Consider the following 17,730-nt stretch of genomic DNA (forward strand, 5'->3'; position numbering starts at 1 on the left):
ACCATTTAGCAAAGTTCTTTCCTAGTGCTCCCCTCACACTCCTTTGTTTTTTAAATAATGCTTTGGGGATTAATCCCTGTTGTATAACTTCTAAAAGTGAAGTCAGGTGTCTTGCAAACAGTTAAACAACAAGAGAATGCTATCCTGCACAATGCCACAGAAAAATCATTCAGCAGCTTGAATCTTTGAGCTTCATTGTCACAAGCTTGTCTAAGAACGAGCCAGGAAACCACGCTGCATTACAAGGCACACAAGAAAAAGAGATTTAGAAACCTTAGCACACCCTATGCAATCAGAGTTGTGCACCTGGGCATTGTGCAGATAGCAGCTTGTGGAAGTCTTTACTGTCATGAAAAGAATATCTATTTTAAAGTACCCCCTGCTTCCATTTGAGAAGATGTTTCATCCTAAAGCTCAAATGATTCAGGGTTTCACAAACAGAAATGCTATCCGCAGTTGCATTGGTCAGACGTGGTACATATTTCTTTGCCACAATGACATAAGGCTAGAAACTTTTTCTCTGTTGTGCTTTAGTTTTTCAAACACAAGCAAAACAGAGCTTTCAAAAAGGTCCCCTGAAGTCAAGCTCCTACGGTTTGCAGTGTGCTCACCTGTACACTGTTTTGTCAAGAAATTGCTAGAGACCTAAAAGGGTGCCAGAACCATCCAAGACAGATTCCCTCTTCTCAACCTCCCAGCCTTGGCCTACACTCATTGGGTTGGGTAAACGCCATCACAAATGGACAGGCCCAAGCAGCCAGACTGGTTTCATTTTGTTGGTTTTACCTTCTTCACAATGCTGCTCTAAGGCTGGAGCTGTGACACTTGAGTGACTCTCCTGGGCTAAGTTTTTTCACTTAAAGACAGATTTTCAACAAGCAACCGTTGCATTAAAACTTCAGTAAAATCCCACAATGCTATGCATTTAAATGTTAGAAGTGAAAGTCCTTGGGAACATCTTGATTCTAAATTGCTATTTAAAATCTGTGCTTCAGTCTTATCACTTCTGTCACTTAATGCCAGTCAGCAGCCCCAACAGATAAGATAAATGAAACAGACCAACTGTTCCTGGAATCAACAGACACAGAAAAATCTTTAGTGTCTAAATTCAAATATATTCAGGGATTTTTATATACACATTGAAGATGTATCTTCAGGTTTCTCATTTTCACTTAGGTTTCATCCAGTGGTCTTGTTAAATCTACTGCAACCATATGAGTAGTAGGAGATGATCCTCCTCGGAGACCCTTCAGGAAAATCTGGGGTTTGGGTACATTGCTTGAGTTGTCACGCTTAGTCTGGGTGCCGACATCTTTTGGCAAGTACACTTGGGTGACGTTCTCCCTTCTCATGTGGCTGAGATCAGTCTGCATGGCATGAGTTAACTTGCGGCGCAAATTGGCCTAAAGACACAAAAAGAATCAGATTAAGGAAAACTTTTAACATTTTAGCATTAGTATATACTTAGGAGTGTTTGTCTATTTTACATCCATGGGCTTCACAAACCTGGAACACGGCCCACCTTACCCTCCTGTCAATATTTGGTTGCGACTGTGATTTGTAACTCCTGAACTAACAGGATGTGTGAACAGCACTTTAGGTAGCCCACACAATTTTAAGTGAGTCTCTTTATAATTTCGTATTTTTCATTGGTCATTGTCCTTCAAATTTTTTAAAATGCTTCACCTTTGTTCTGTTAGAAAAAAATGTTTTCCTGGCAAGTGCTTCCAGTCTTTGTCTGGTTTCTGCCAAATGTGATGAGGTTTAGGGGTTGGTGCCACAAAGTATCAGATAAAAGTGAAAAAATGCCTTCTTACACCAGGTTGCTCACTAACTCCTTGACAAGGTGTAAAAGTTAGGGTAATTTATGATTAAAGCTGGTTATTCACAGAAATTGCTGTAGATATAACAACAAAACCACTTCTCACAAACTGTTAGTATTCTAACGCCAGCACTTGAAACAAAAAAAAATGACTGAGCCTTCTATGTCAACAACGATGTAAAACACTGTAAATTATAATATAATGTTCTTCTCAAAATATACAAAATACAGTGTCATGTGCTGGAATTCAGACCCCTCCATGTAAGTGAGAAAGTCCCTGAAGTCCAGTCCAGTCAGGGAAGATTGGAGTCAGTGGAAGCTGGAGAATGATACTGCTGGCCAAATGTTCTAAATGTTTATCAGAGCAAGTTAAAACATTCTCAAGACTCCACCACTGAGGTCTCTCTCTGCTGGAATGTTAGGTGAAGCACGTAAATGTAGGCACATTTTGGTACCTTAATCTACAACCAAACTTTATATGCAGAGTCATCAAGGAGAATCCAGAAAAGAACAATAAGGAACTTACAGAGGAGATGGCATGGGAAGAAAGACAATATATTAAGTCTTTTCTTTTTCTGAGGGTTTTAATGACTGAATTACAAGGAACTGGGCTTGCAGAGAGAAACAAATGTGAGCTAAAAATATTACTTCTAACAGCATACAGGTGTTCTAACAAAGTAATATTTTACACTTCATACCACTACAAGTTCTTTGGTTAAGTATGAACAACACAAAAAACCCTAAAGGCATCTGAGCTCATCCTCTAACAAAACCCACAAATATGTCTGATGCTCCCCTGAAGTATCAAATTCATTGATGCACTGATAAACTATTTCTGTCATTTTATCACCTTGATATTAAATGTTTATCACCTCCATATTACAAATGAGCATAGTCAAAGCACTTTTGCATGCATCTGGGTTTCAGCTCCACATCACTAATCTCCCATTTGGACAGCTGAGGCTCAAACACCCTTAGTACTTTAAAGTACTTTCTCTAAATATTTCAAACTAACAAGCTACAAATTTGTTTGAGAATGGTCTTCATGACCAGATTTTGGAAAATATCCACTTCTGCTTATGCTGAAGAGCCATTGACCACATCTTATGTTTATTTATGTACTTTTGTCCTTTACAGAAGCAAAAGAGGCTTTTAGCTAGGGTTCTTGTACACCTAATTGGCTTCTTTTATATACATCAGTAACAACTATTTCTTAGAATCCTTTATAAGCTATCAACACTGGCAAGACTCCTCAGTTCAAAATTCTGGATTCCTTTTATAATGTTAGAGATTTCGTGGCAAAAAGAAAAACAGAAAGGAAATAGGCTGCCCAGCGGACCACAGGCCTTCACAGTGCATCTGTTCACAGAAGAAAAAAATCCCTTTAAGTATTCTGTGTTCAGTTGATATTGTTAACTGCAATATTCCCTATACTCACAAGTTGTTCATTTTGATTGAATTGTGAAAATCAGGTGCTATACCTTGACAACTACATGTGCTGGCAAACCTTAGAAAGAAGCTTCTGAAATATATGCTGTTAATTTAAAAGTTTTTATGTACATATGTGGTGAACCTTCTATGGACAGACTGATTTCCAATCCATCAGAAAATCATCATGATAGTATGACAAACATTTGCTCTGGCTTTTTTTTTCCCAAATAAATTATATAGTAGTATCTTCAACCCATTAAATCGATTTGAATGTAGAACAACTTTAATATTCTATGCAATTCAATTCAAAACAACAAACTCTTATTACATAAGGAAGGCAACTGCAAAATTTGAAATTAATAGATACAGCAGTGGAAGCACTGCTCAAACAACAGGGAAAAATATGGAAGAAGTGAGAGAAGTCTAGAAATAAGGATAGAAAATACCTAGGAAAAAAAATTGAACCAGTTGTAATGAAGTGTATGTCTTTGAATAAAAGGTTAGATTTATGTTTCAAGGAACAAAAGTTAAGAATAATTTATTCTCAACTTTGTTATACAACAATGAAAATCTGGTAGTAACAGTACAAACCAATTTTATAGCTTTTCTTCTCAGTTCCCATTCATTCCATTCATAGGATCTCACAATAGTTGGAGGCAAGATATGTGTATCAGTTTGAGTACCACTGTCACGCTTTGGGGGTGGTTTCATCGAATATTTGCTTGCATTTCTGGCCTGAATGAAAAAAAAACAACCAAAGCCAAGCAAGGCATTAATGAGAAGAATACAGAGAAATAGCATATGGATATGCTACTCTTTAAAAGCAAGTAGAGACCTGCAAACCACAAGTGGATAATGATTTTTACATTCAACAATATTTTTGTTCCCCATGCCCCTGCTAAAAGGAAAACATTAAGTATCTGATAGATTTAATTTCTGACAGATAACCCTTGAGGCAGAGGCCACTGCCACTCAGGAGCTGAGTTGCAGGCTCCTGGATACCTAGTGAGTACTTAATTGTTGGCTTTTGGAAAAAAAAGGGTCCCACTACCACCAGTATTTTATGATGCAGGCACCTCAGTTTGTCTTTATGAATGGACTAAGTATCACAAATCATAACTGGGAGAAATGCACACATCTCTGCTACAGCTGGGATATAAACTGTATTTCACACCAAGGGCCAGTTCAAGACTACATTCTTTCCACTGCTAGGGACCTAAAATTCACAAGTGGATCACAGGGAATCTTGCCTATAAATCCAAATCAAGTCTTTGATTTTCACATAGTAGGACCATCACATTCATTATTGATAACTCTCCTATTACTTTGTCTGTTATTTTGTAATATGTTCCATAATTTCTGTCCCCAGGTATCACTACACCCTCATCCAGCACACATGGATGGACTGCTAAGCTAAAACTCCAGTTAACGCGATATCTGACTTATCTTCTGGTGCATTTATTTACTGTTCTTTTAAGCTACTTTTGCAAAAATGAGGAAAATAAACATCAGACACAAGACGTGCCTAGGCTGTGGACTAATAGCTTTTATCACTGCCAGAATGCTTTGGATCTGCATATTCTCCTATGAAGAGATAAGGTGAAAATGACATTAAGTAGAAACATTTTTTCAACACTGAAGACCTGGAAAAGATGGACCTTCAGATAGGCAGAAGAGTTTATTCTTCACTAAAGATAGGTATCATCTATTCTCATTTAGAAAGGACAGGCCAATCAGTGATGCAGCAGCTGTTCAGCAAGAGGCATGGGCAGTGTGTACCTGTGCATGTGGAACAAGGTATTCAAACTGATGATGGAGCTCAAGCAGTTGAATTAGCTCTGGATATTCTTTTGCTTTTTCTACATTCAATTGAATGAACTTATCTGGATCTTGAGCAAAGATGTATGCAGCTTCTTTTGAACTGAAAACATAACATTTCTCCTTATGCTTCAAAATTCCAATGGCAGGATTTCCTAAAAATGAGAAGAAAAGCCAACCCAAAATAAACTCCACAAATGAAAATAGTGAACAGTATGATATCCAATACAAAAGACATTTGTAATCAAGATTCTGTGTTTCCCTCAAGTTAGTTTCACTTCCTTCTTTTTCTGAACTCAGTATAAACCCTTGAAAGCAAGCTTTTTCAAATATAGAAAAGTCTGTTTTGTTAGGTCAGTAAAACTGCTTTTGATCAGTTCACATCCAGCATGCCTTAGTGCATGTCTCAGAAAAACAAGAGATCAAACACATATAGCAAAGGCATCAGAAACCAGTCTCTACTCTCAAATGTTTCCCCTATAATCTCCAGCAAATATCTGATTGCAGATCAGCAGTGCATTTATACCAAAGAGCATAACACTGAGAATAACTGAAGAAGCAGCTGGGAAGCTGAACAATAAATTAACAGAGAAAATGAAGTGTCAATAAAGGCCAAATAACTTATATGGGAAAACACAAACTGATATCAAGGACAGTGGCAGGCTGTGCTTCAGATGTCATTGCCCAGGAAAGACCAGAATCATCATAGACAGTGCCCTGAAAATACCCAGTCAAAAAAGGAATTATTAGTATGCAAACAGAGGAGAAGAAAACCAACATTATAACAACCTGTAGGCTACATTTGTAATAATACATTTTGTTCCAATACAACAGAACAAATAAAAGGGATCTAGGAGTGATCAAAGGCTTGTGATACCTTTCATAGAAGGAGTGGTTAAAGAAGAAGCCTCCTCAGCATTAAAAAAGAAATAATATGATAGCGGGTTATAAAACCATAAATTGTGTGCAATATAAAATTACTATTTACTAGATTTCTTTCCTTTAATAGAAGGACTATCAAGTCTTTGTTGAAATTATCAAGCCAGAGCTTAAAACCATCTCAAGAAGAGGTACCTTTTCATAGCATATATAATTGTGGGGCTCTTGAGAATAAGAATATCCCATGGCAAACTCTAGATGGATTCAAAAATCAATTAGATAAATGAAAAACCTCTTTGAAGGATTATTTAACAGAAGGTTACAGACTCAACATTAATCAGAGGAAATCCCATAACCACTAACTGCTAGAACAAGAAAAGATATAATAAAGGAAGGATCACTCTGACTGGAATTCTCGTCATTTTAAAGTGTTCATGACTGTCCATGAGCAGTAATCAGATACAGGGCTAGAGAGACCTTCAGTCCAACTCAGGACAGATGTTCTCATGTGCAATACTAAATAAGTGTAAGTAAACTACATTGCCATTGAAACAGCTGTTCTTTAATACTGACAAGTAAATGGCCATATTTTCCTCCCAAACTCCAGTAGGTTTAAAAAAATTCTATATGGACAGGTTCTAGAAAGGATAGGGAGACAGAAAACATGAACTAGGGTAGCTGAAATAAGGCTTACTTTCAAGACAAATGAGCCTAAAGAGACAAAAATTCCTACAATTAGTTGACTTAATCAAGTGCACTTTTGCACTCTTTTCAGGAAAGATTTTTAGTACTTTATCATGACTATTTAAAAATACACGTGATGTAGGCATGAATGGCTATGTTTGCAACATACAGATACACAAAATAGAAGGAATGGTCATTTCCCTATGCCTGCATTATAGCACATTAACAACAGTAAACAAACCTGTATTCTGCTACAGTGGAGGTTATGCAGATGCACATACAGCAGGAAGAAACATTTCTCCATCCCATCTTGTTTCTGCCCCTGCTTGCTCTTCAAGCCCTCCTACCTTCTACTAAGGGCAGTTTATTCATGTATTTAAAGAACCATACTTTAACAAGGGAAATAAGTTAGCTGAGGTGAAAACTGCAAATGTGGAAAAACAGTATTCCAGCTTTGACATAAGAGGATGCATTCAGAATGCCTTTACATTTTCCCTAGTCCTTGTGTAAATATATAGTATGGAAAATGTCTAACTACAAAGCATACCTACTAGGGTGAGACCTTTTACACCAATTGAATGTGCACAGAAACCATGGTACTGGATTAGCAACTCATCAAAATCATCAGTAGTCTCTGGAAAAAGCCATTCTTGGTTCTTGAAATCAGAAACATTCACTCTGGTTTCTAAGAAAAGACAAAACAAAGGAAGGATTTCAATATTAAAATATCAGATGTTTAAAAGATATTAATATTACAGGATGACCAGATTATTCTGATTTTCACAGGATGACCTGCAGTGCCCAGATCCCAAAAGCCAAACTTTAGTCCTGCCTTGAAAGAGAACCTACTGAAAAATCAGTCCTGCAGGAATCTTCTTTAGTAGCATTAGTTTTCTCTGGAAACAGGGGACAACAACAGGAAGATAATATCTTATTCTTCCATTTTGTTTTCACCCACCCATGTATTACAAACTCCCTGGCATAACACTTGGTTCCTAGGGATACCATTTTACAAACAAACACTTCTGGTAACTGAAACCCTGCTAAATTATCTTGTTTATCACCTACCCCTCCATTTCCAAAGTTCTGAAAGGTATAAAAAGACACAAATACACTTTAAAGTCTTTTAAAATATTATATATATTCTCTGATCATTCTGCCATTTTTGTAAGGTATGCTTGTATCTAAAAGCTACATTTAAATTTTACATGTAAAAATAAAATTCCAAGCTACACTACATGAAAGTGTAAATCTATACCCTACAATGCTTATTTTAATTTACTGTGCAAATTCTGAGTATTAAAAAATCAATATATACCACCTTCTGTAAAGCACCTTTTGTAAAGAAAATTCCAACTACAAAATCTTGGAAAATGAGGGAAAACAAACAAGTATTAACTTTCCATACCCATGGTTTCTTTTAACCTTTCCTCATCACTTTTCACAGTCACTCCTTCCAGAAAAGATGTTAGCATTTCCTCTGGAAAAAGCTGTGATTGGATTTCCAAGAATTGTTGCAGATTGTCAGTCATATTTGTGAGGAAGCTTAGCAGTAGTTTTGCATCCTGAAAGCCGGTCCAAAGCTTAGAAAGTTCCATAAACAGAGGCTAGAACATAAAGAAAATGATCCGAACTGCAGATTTGTTTTATGTCTACAGTGTAACCCAAGCACTGTGCACAAAAGTCTCCGCTATGAACAAAGCAGGGCTGATCTCCAAGGCCTTCAGCAACCAGAAATTCAAGGGGAACTCAGGGACACTGTAAGAGGAGCTTCCACCACATATGCCTAAAGCAAGTATATTCAGCATGTCATCCCACAGGCAAGAATAGTACTTTTCTGTATTTTACTCCAAATAAATGTATTCTGTGACCATGCTTTGAATTGAGCACTTCATTGACAATACAGTTTTATAACTGAAAATATGGTGTACAGGAATAAGGACCAGAAGGAACACAGCTGATTAATTACCAAACTAGGTAAAACCACACCTAGGTACAAACTATCAGGCTTTTTTATTTTGTCTGCCCTGTTTCCAGAGTGACTAGGTACTGCAGCCCCACGTGTGCCAAATGGAAGGGTTGCAGGCCTCTTCAGAGTGGTCCATGGTTCAGGGCAAAACTGGAAGCTGCCCTTCCTGGCAGTGACGCTGGTGTACAGGTGTAGGCACATAAAGAAGCAGCCTATAAACTTTAAGTATAAATGCTGTTTTCAATGACAGGGACATAAAAAGTGCCCTGTTACATCTAAACACACAGAGAGCATTTACAGGAAGAGATTCAACCAATCTGACATGTGCACTTAACAACACATTTTATGCCAACAGAGCCAGCTCTGGAATTCATCAGCATTGCTAATGCTGTGGAAATGTTATGGTTACAAAAATGGAAGAAATTAAAGGAAGGGCAGCAAGATCAAAAACATTCATAATAGAATAAACAAGGAATATTAATGAAATGTACTATTTTTCCTAAAACAAATGTTTACTACAGATATAGGCCTTATCCTATGCTTTTAAAAGACAGAATGCCCTGCTTCTCTACCTTTGTAGAGGATCCAGCTTGTCAACAACAAGCCAAAGACAAGAGAAGTTATTTAAATGGTGTGTTAATATAAAAATCTGGAAAGGATCTGAAATCAAAAGGCATTATATATTCCGTCTTCAGCAGAGAAGACAAAACAACTAACCAACCTGGAGCAAAAAGAATTCTAGGAAGGCAGCAAACAACAACAGTCAGCTTTTAGGGAAAGGGGTAAGGTACATCAGTCACTTAAGCCCCACAAAGATACAGAAGAGAAAAAACTGCTTTGAACAGCTGGACAAGAGGGGAAAATGTTCTCCAAATGAGAACATCTGGTTTATAAAATCAAAAGCATACATAAACTGAAGCTTGGATCACTCAGTTAAAGTGCTGTTCCTAAGAGTTTCCAGCTTGGATGCCCTTATGGAAAGTGTAAAAAATAAACTGAGTAGGTGGAGGTCATGATCTTCCTCTTCCTCCACAGTAGGCTTTATTTTGCTTTCTAATAATTAGCTTAGAATGCTGAAAAATAACCTAAAATATGGATGAAACTGCATGCTGGTGCAGGAGCTAACCACAAGGAATTGGAATGGTAATCAAATCACACGAAATAACGAGCTGTTACATGAAAAGCAAATTAAATGAAGCTGGTTTCTAGCATATTTCTCTCCCGTTTCCTTTATAACATGCCAGCATAATAATCCCAGGTTTTCCCAGGCTCATCAAGCAGCCTCCCCCGTAATACCTGTAGTTCACAGCACTCATTCCCTCTCCCCCCAATACCTCCCTCCCATGTCCTGTAGCTCCTAACCAAGGGTGCAACAGTACAGAATATCAATCCTGCAGAGGTACCTTCAATGGCTGCTCACTGGCCAGGCTGCACACAAACCATTTCAGACTTGATCTTGGTAAGGCTCTAATTGTGTGTTTCTAGTTGCTCTTTCTTTTTTTTTTTTTTTTTTTCACAAAACTTGCAGAAAATGACATATTTTGAGATCTTTGGACTCTGACAAATGTGACTGAAACTTGCCAACAGGTTCAGAAGCTATTGTGAGGGGAAAAGAGGCTGACACCCCTATCACAGAAACCCAGTTTCTTCAGAAAAATTATATCAGTGACTCATACTGTAATTACACGGATTGCTATCTAAGGGAACTTTTAAAGAACCACACTCTGATGTGCTGTTTTCTGCAATCATTATGTTCTTACAGTTTCTGCAAGGAACAGGAAAGAATATTTACACACACAAAAAAGGAAAATATCACTGTAAATCTACAAATACTGACAAATAACTCAAGACACTTACAGTAAAATACCATTTAATTCCTTTGCTCCTTTATTGTACCTTGCCTTTTTTATGCCTTAAGAGCAAGTCTTTTAGTTGTCCCTTCAAAAATCACAGATGATACTGTAATATAGAGAAAAAATATGCAGCCCCTTTCTTAATATAAACTAGTCAAAAACACACCAGCAAAGTATCTTACTTTAATAATTTCTTTCTATTGAAGAAGTAGTGGGTTTTCCATTTGTAATACTTACAAAAACATCTTTGGACTCTATGGAAGTCTTATCCTGCATTCTGTTTTTAAGTACCATCATTGTTGCTTCAACCTGAACACCCAACGATTCAACTTCTTGAGCATTTGTAATTGCATCAGACTGGAAAGAGAACTCCAGGTAAGAAGCATCATACTCCAAAAATCAAGCATTTAGTAATAAGTATTTACTCGGATCTCTTCATTCAACTATTTTCAGAACAACTGTTTTAGGGAACAAAATGTACTCTAGCTTGCCACAAAATACATTTTTCCTTAAATGTTCAGGTGTTTAGGCACTTCACTCACACATAAACTACCAATTTTTACAGAAAATCCTCTACATTTTCCCAATGAAGAGAACAAAATAAAATATATTTTTTCAATGCCTTATATAGGAAAGACTAATAAATGCCTGCAGTTTCTCAAAACACAAATGAAAAGCTCTTCATTAACAAGCATTTAAGCTGTATTCTTCAAAGATTTTTGATGACTCCATATATTTTGGGGGTGTCTGCAGACTAAAATTGAGATAATTTATGGATTCATCACAGAGATTTTTTCTCTCATGCCTTTTGGGGCAGAGAATCATTATGCAAACAACTCTTTAATGGTGGACTTGACAGTGCCAGACTAATAGGATAATGGCTGGACTTGATGATTTTAAAGGTATTTTCCAACCTGAACAATCTATGGTTCTTTATCTAAAAATATATTTTATTTTATTTCATTTAGTTCCGAATAATTTCTCTTATATTTCTGTCCTGTACAAGTAGGTAAGCTGAAGACATTCCACCTGCAATAGAAGTCCACAGGATATAACACGATGATATCTCACCAGAAGGATGCTTAGGAAGCTTTCGTACTGTCTCACGTTGAACAGTGCTTCTTTTAATTTAGAAGTACTAAGCCGGGAGTATCTGTGGGGGTCTTCCTGCATGGATTCCAGCAGGGCTGTGTACTGGTGGGCTAGCAGCTGGCAGGAATTCAGACGTTCATCGACAGTCTGTGTAGCTGACGGAATGGCTTCATTCAGGAGGGCTGGCACTATTCATGTAGAATAAATACGAAATATGTATAAAAAGAAATAATGAAATCATTATCGAATGGTTAAAGTGCAATATTTGAGCATAATGGTCCTCTAATAAAATTTTAATTTCTAAATTTTGTCCTCATATTCATGCATTTCCAAATACTTGCGAACCAGATTCAACCACCCTATCTCACTAGTCAGGTTGTTTCAAATATTTAGAATTACAGGTGTGGAAATATCACAGTGAAGTCAAGGAATGTGCGAAAGCTTGCTTTATATTAGATGCAACTCTGTTGCTACAACTGACATGGGTTTCCTGAGAGAATCTGCACAATTTTGAATTCTCAGTTTCCTAATTTGTAAAATATTAATAACAATAACAGGCCTCCCTGGGATGGGAAATTATTGGAGCAGCTCCAGTGAAGAAGGCTGGGAAGAATGAATTGGAAATATCCAGATCAAATGCAGTTGTTTACTTACAGTCCTCAATGCCGCTTCCTCCTTTCTGGCACTGCTTGTTGTACAAACGAATTCCTGTGACTAGCATGGCAAGATCTTTCAGCTGTTGTTCTTTGTCCTTCTTACTGAGTGAGATGAAAGTAATCATCTCTGCCTGGGGGAATACACTCTGCAAGGCAGCTATAAGCATTACAAAGTGGGAGAAAACCCTCAATATGAGGGAACAGAAAAGAAAATCATTAAATAAGAAAAAATACCCTCTCCTGAACAAATGCAAAAAGTAGGAAACCCATAGGAAATTTACACTTCAAGGCTGAGCAATGACAGCTTGGATAGTAAGCATTTATCACAGTTTACCCTGTTTGTATCTAAATGTCAGCAAAGAGAAGGTGAAATTTTATTTTTCAAGAAGCCAAGCCCAATTTCACAGCTGGGAGTTTACTGACCTGTTACCTCCCTGACAGCCTCAATATCTGTTGGGGATCCCAGGCCAGATCTCAGCAGCACATAGGTAACAATCTTTTGATACATATTCTCTCTTTCTTCTTGCACACGCGCACCAGCCTCTGTGATAGCTCTGACCATAGGAGCCAGTTTTCCTTCCAGAACACGCTGCTGTTCACTGAGTAAATCATCTAGGAAACAAGGACGCTTAGAAAGTGCTATCTAAATTCTTTGAAATTTGGCTTATACAGAGGGTACAATTCATTTCCACAGTCAGAGCACCCTCTTAAGGTTTCTGAAGCACAGGTATGTGGAAGAGACGTTCATAGTACCACACCATTAGAATTTAATACAGAAAAGTTACACATTAATATAATGATCATGATTAACATCAGCCAGTAGAGTCCTGAGAACTATTCAGGCCAAATTAAACAGCAAGTCTCTGGCTCTCTGGACTCCTCTGACTGTATTTCATATTTCAAACACACCAGAACTTACATGCTCAAATTTGAACACTACTCAGGATCTCAAAAACTTGCTGGAGTTACTGAGCTTACTACTACTACTACTACTACTACTACTACTACTACTACTACTACTGCTACTACTGAGTTCAGAGGATTTAGGAGCAGCTCCCAGTGTTGCTAATTTTTGGGTTTAATCCATGCTACCAGGAAAATATTTTCATTATCTCCCCACACAGAAATGCTTTTTTCACATCTGTACTTGTTCTGTGTCTTCTATTTCCCAGCCAGCCTCCACTGTCCCATTGAGATCTGAAGTTACATTTACAGCAGAGGCATTTTCCCCATCTCATTTTATTTTCACATTCCCATTCTCAGACCATATGAAATTACTACTGATGAGACAAAAATGTACTCAATTAAAACTGTAACTGATTGTTCAAGATTACTCACATCTCCCAGTTAGGGATATTGATAAAACACTGAGCTCTCTTTGAGATACATGAGCAGAGTTCTGAGTGCCTTCAGACACACAGGTGCAGGTGCAGGTGCAAGTTTTTCTTGCCGAAAACAGCTAACCACTGAACCTGAAAGTGTAATTGTCCTCAAGCAACCTAATACATTCTATTCAGTAAATCTCTCAGACAGGATGAGAAGAGTGTACTCTCACATTTTATGTTACACTTTTCCCTACTATACCCATACTGAAACATCAGACTCCTGTACAGTAAATTTCTCATGGGATTTTTATTTTGCTTTACTGCCAGCATTCATTTAACAGTAATTACTATTATTAAATTCTAAACTCAGCATCAACTTCTATGAAAACATATTAGAAATTACCTCGGTTTGCATAGTTCATATCAAAGTAAACTTGCATCTTAATTGTGCTTAGGGATGGGTTTGTTGTGTCAAGCAGTCTGGTAACACAGCGCTAAAAAGAGAGTCAGAGAAGTGAATTCTTTCTCGTCTCTGGGGAAACATCTGAACTGACAGGGATCTACTACAGGTTTCACAACAGCTGTAGAGCCCCCTTGCTACCATTCTCTCCATATAAAGCTTTTCTAAGGCATTTATTTACAGAAACTGTTGTCTTTAGCAACAGAACCATGAGAATAAAGTAGCACTAGAATTTTGAAAGTGTGCATGTCATTTTAGTTACAGGCACAGGTAGAAAATAATGCTGCAGTCTTAGCTAAATACTGACTCTCAACATCATGTCAGAATTACCTGGATAAGATCCTGCATATTGTTTTCTGTAAGGATTCGATCCATATTAAAGTCATTTCTTGGATCTAAAACAACAGCTTTCACCTAGAGATTGCCAAAACAAAGATACTAATTTACATCTCAAAATATCATCTTCACACCTCACCTTTTATTTTCTGAAAAATCTCAGATGCATTCAGTATTTCTTTTACTATTCATTTTTAACCATTTCAATCTTTGATAATGAAACAAAATCACTTCATTTCTCATCTAGTCAGCTTCAATCTCAGTTCTCAGGTGCAAATGAAGAAAAAACCCTTTTTTTTGGTAAAAACATTTAAATACAGCTCCTTTAAAAATTACTTGGAAAAATATTTTCCTAAGTAACATTTTTTGAAAATCCATCATGGTTGTTTATAAACTTCTTTGTTGGTGTTATAGTCATCAGTATAAACATTTACCATTTGAATAAAAAACCCATAGTATTCTGCATGCAGCAAAATATGTGCATCTTTGCAGCTGGTGTTCATGCTGGGTGCCTTGCCAGCCACTTGTATGAATTTTTTACTCATTAAAATTTTCCTGCTTAATTGATTAATACTGCTTTTGAGCCCAATCTATTTTCTAGAGCTGTAGTGTCACCTTTACGGGAAAAAATAGCAGATTAACAGTACTGCTGTGAACCATTTACATTTATACACAAGTTTATCAAGAGCTGATCAACAATTTAAAAGGAACCTAGGTCCATCTTTCTTCAGACACAGCTCTGGAGGTGCATTCAGACTATATTCTGCAGCAGTGCTATGTCTCCTAAGAGAAGCCAAAATGTAAAACGTTTTTAGGATACTTATGGTTGTCTACCAAGGACAATACTGAGACTGATTCCATTAAATTTTCACTTTAAGTGGGATCAGAGCCCACTCCTTCAAATATTCAGCCCATTTGTACTACCTGGCCCTGTGTGAACAGAGAAACAACAAAAAAAATTATCCATCACAATAGAGAGAGGAGGTAAACATCGAAGAACAAATATAGCTGCTGCATTAAACATTCACCTATGGATCACACATTCATTTATGAGATTGTGAAGAAACGTTATTAAAACTTGAGAACACCTGTCTTTTCCATTTCTGAAAGAAAATAATGGTAATCTGCCTGCGTAACAAAACTGAGAAAGAGCTCTGAGTTGGAGTTCAGAGAGTTTCCAAGACTCAGGACCAGCAGCCTTCTTGGGGCATTATATTCACACAGATTTCAGGGGAATAAAATACTTTTACAGGACCCTATACGGGATGTCGCTGGATGCCCCTTTAAAATTTCTCAATGCAGGCAATTGGAAACCAAGAGATTTCCAAACTCAGGTCAGCCCTGAAAGCCTCAGCTGCCGCCAGCCCCTGAACTCTTCCCTTCGCGCTTACCATGAAGGCCACCAAGGTTTCAGAGAGGGTCTGTCCCTGGGCAGCGCACTCCAGGCCGACTTGGCGGATTATTCTCTTGATCACGCTTTGGGTCAGCTCGCCGGACATGCTGGCCAAGCACACACGCCTTAGCGGGGTTACATTCACTTCAGCGAGGGTTCCTCTCGGCGCGGCCCCGCCGGGCGGCCCGTCCCGACCCCAGAGCGCGCCGGCGGCCGCTGGCGAGGGGCGGGAGCGGCCGCGGCCGAGCGCCAGCCCCGGGCGTTGCCATGGGGACGCGGCCCAGCCCGGCCCGGCCTGCCCGGAGAGCGGCGAGGGGCACGCGGCCGTGTGAATTTACACACAGCGCTTAGGGAGACGCGTGTTTGTACAGGATATATGGGAAGGTGTGCGTGCAAAACATACACGCCTGTATATATGCCCAGCTGTAGAGGCACAGGACTGTAGGTGTGTATGTGTACATGAACATCTCAGTGCACGCACAAACCGTGTGCGTGGACGTCTGCAGCTATGGCTGTATGTAGGTACGTGTAAATATACATACATACGTGTGTATAAAGACACATGCATACCGTCCGTGGGTATACATACCTTAATATCACAGAATCGTTAGGGTTGGAAGGAACTTCTAGAAATTATCCAGTCCAACCCCGCTGCCAAGGCAGAGTCACCTAGAGCAGGCTACTCAGGAATGTGTCCACGTGGGTTTGGAACATCTCCGGAGGGACATCCACAACCTCCCTGGGCAGCCTGTTCAGTGCTCTGCCACGCTCTGTGTAAAGTTCTTCCTCATGTTGAGGTAGAACTTCTTGTTTTAGTTTATGGCCGTTGCTCCTCACCCTCTCACTGGGCACCACTGAGAAGTGTCTGGCACCATCCTCTTGGCACCCATCTTTGAGATATTTATGTGCATTAATGAGATACCCTCCCAGTCTTTTCAAGACTAAACAGGCCCACCTCCTGCAGCCTCTCCTTATGAGAGAGATGTTCCAGATCCCAAATGTTTTTTTTGTGGACCCATATATACTCATACATACAATATATATACCCCCCATGGCAGCAGGGGGGGTATATATATTGTATGTATGAGTATATGTGGATCAGAACTAGGTGATCTTTAAGGGCCCTTCCAATCCAAACCATTCTGTGAATGGTCTGTGGGAGTGGGGGGAGGTAGAGTGGGAAAAAGAAAACCTTCAGGCCAAGCAAGCACACAGCTAAAACACCTGTGTGTTAACAACACACCCCAAATCCAAAGCACAGCACCACAGGGGATGCTGATAAAAAAGCTAACTCCATCCCAGCCAGACCTGGTACAGATAAATGTATTTACACACCTAGAAATGCATATAATATGTAGATAAATTCACACATACATGTATAAACAAAATGTGTTTGTGGTACACAGTGAGTGCTGCAGGCAGAGGCGATACAGATGAGGCAACTTTGCTCTGCAACACAAGCAAGAGAGCCATCTTTGCTTTCAGGTCTCATCCCTGCTGCTGGAGGTGGCAGTTCCTCCAGATATAGTGCCTGCAAGTAGCAGCCCAGTGACCCCCAAGTTCTTGCACACACCAGTGGGCACACCACTGGATGAATGCAATGCTTTGCTGTAACTGGTTCAATTAGTCAATATGCAATTAATTCCAGCTTTTCCATATCAGATAGAGGAAAGAGCAATAGCATGCTAATTAAATTTAAAAGCTATGTCCCTGAAAGGCAATCAAATAAGCTCAAAAGGCACAGGGAATGCAGGGATAACAGATGAAAAGCTGCACAAGTTTTTCACTGATTTAATTTTTTTCCCTTTGATTTATGCTGTCAGACATAGGGAACTCCACTGAGAATCACAATGAGATCAAAATGATAATTTTTTTCCACTGTGACCTCAAACAAGTCACTCTTATCAGTAAAATTAAGATGATACTATGCTACCTGGCAAGTAGCTGCAGGGTTACATCCATGTTGTCAGTGTGTGTACAAAGTTACAATGCAAGGAGTGCCAGCATCACCA

At 38.6% G+C, this 17,730-nt stretch overlaps 1 protein-coding gene across 1 annotated transcript; it reads right to left on the minus strand.

Moving 5' to 3' along the window:
- Positions 1-1,094: 1,094 nt before the first annotated feature.
- On the minus strand, positions 1,095-15,824 carry CFAP206 (cilia and flagella associated protein 206; the record flags this gene model as incomplete). The annotated part of the gene is made up of 12 exons (XM_082302568.1): positions 1,095-1,403; positions 3,845-3,988; positions 5,033-5,226; positions 7,182-7,319; positions 8,043-8,241; positions 10,694-10,813; positions 11,528-11,736; positions 12,203-12,361; positions 12,628-12,816; positions 13,933-14,023; positions 14,320-14,403; positions 15,717-15,824. The coding sequence occupies 12 exons, from the start codon at positions 15,822-15,824 to the stop codon at positions 1,173-1,175; spliced, it is 1,866 nt and encodes a 621-aa protein (XP_082158694.1). The 3' UTR covers positions 1,095-1,172.
- Between the last annotated feature and the right edge of the window lie 1,906 nt (positions 15,825-17,730).

Source organism: Coloeus monedula (assembly GCF_965178545.1).
Source record: "Coloeus monedula genome assembly, chromosome: 2".
NCBI classification, from domain to species: domain Eukaryota; kingdom Metazoa; phylum Chordata; class Aves; order Passeriformes; family Corvidae; genus Coloeus; species Coloeus monedula.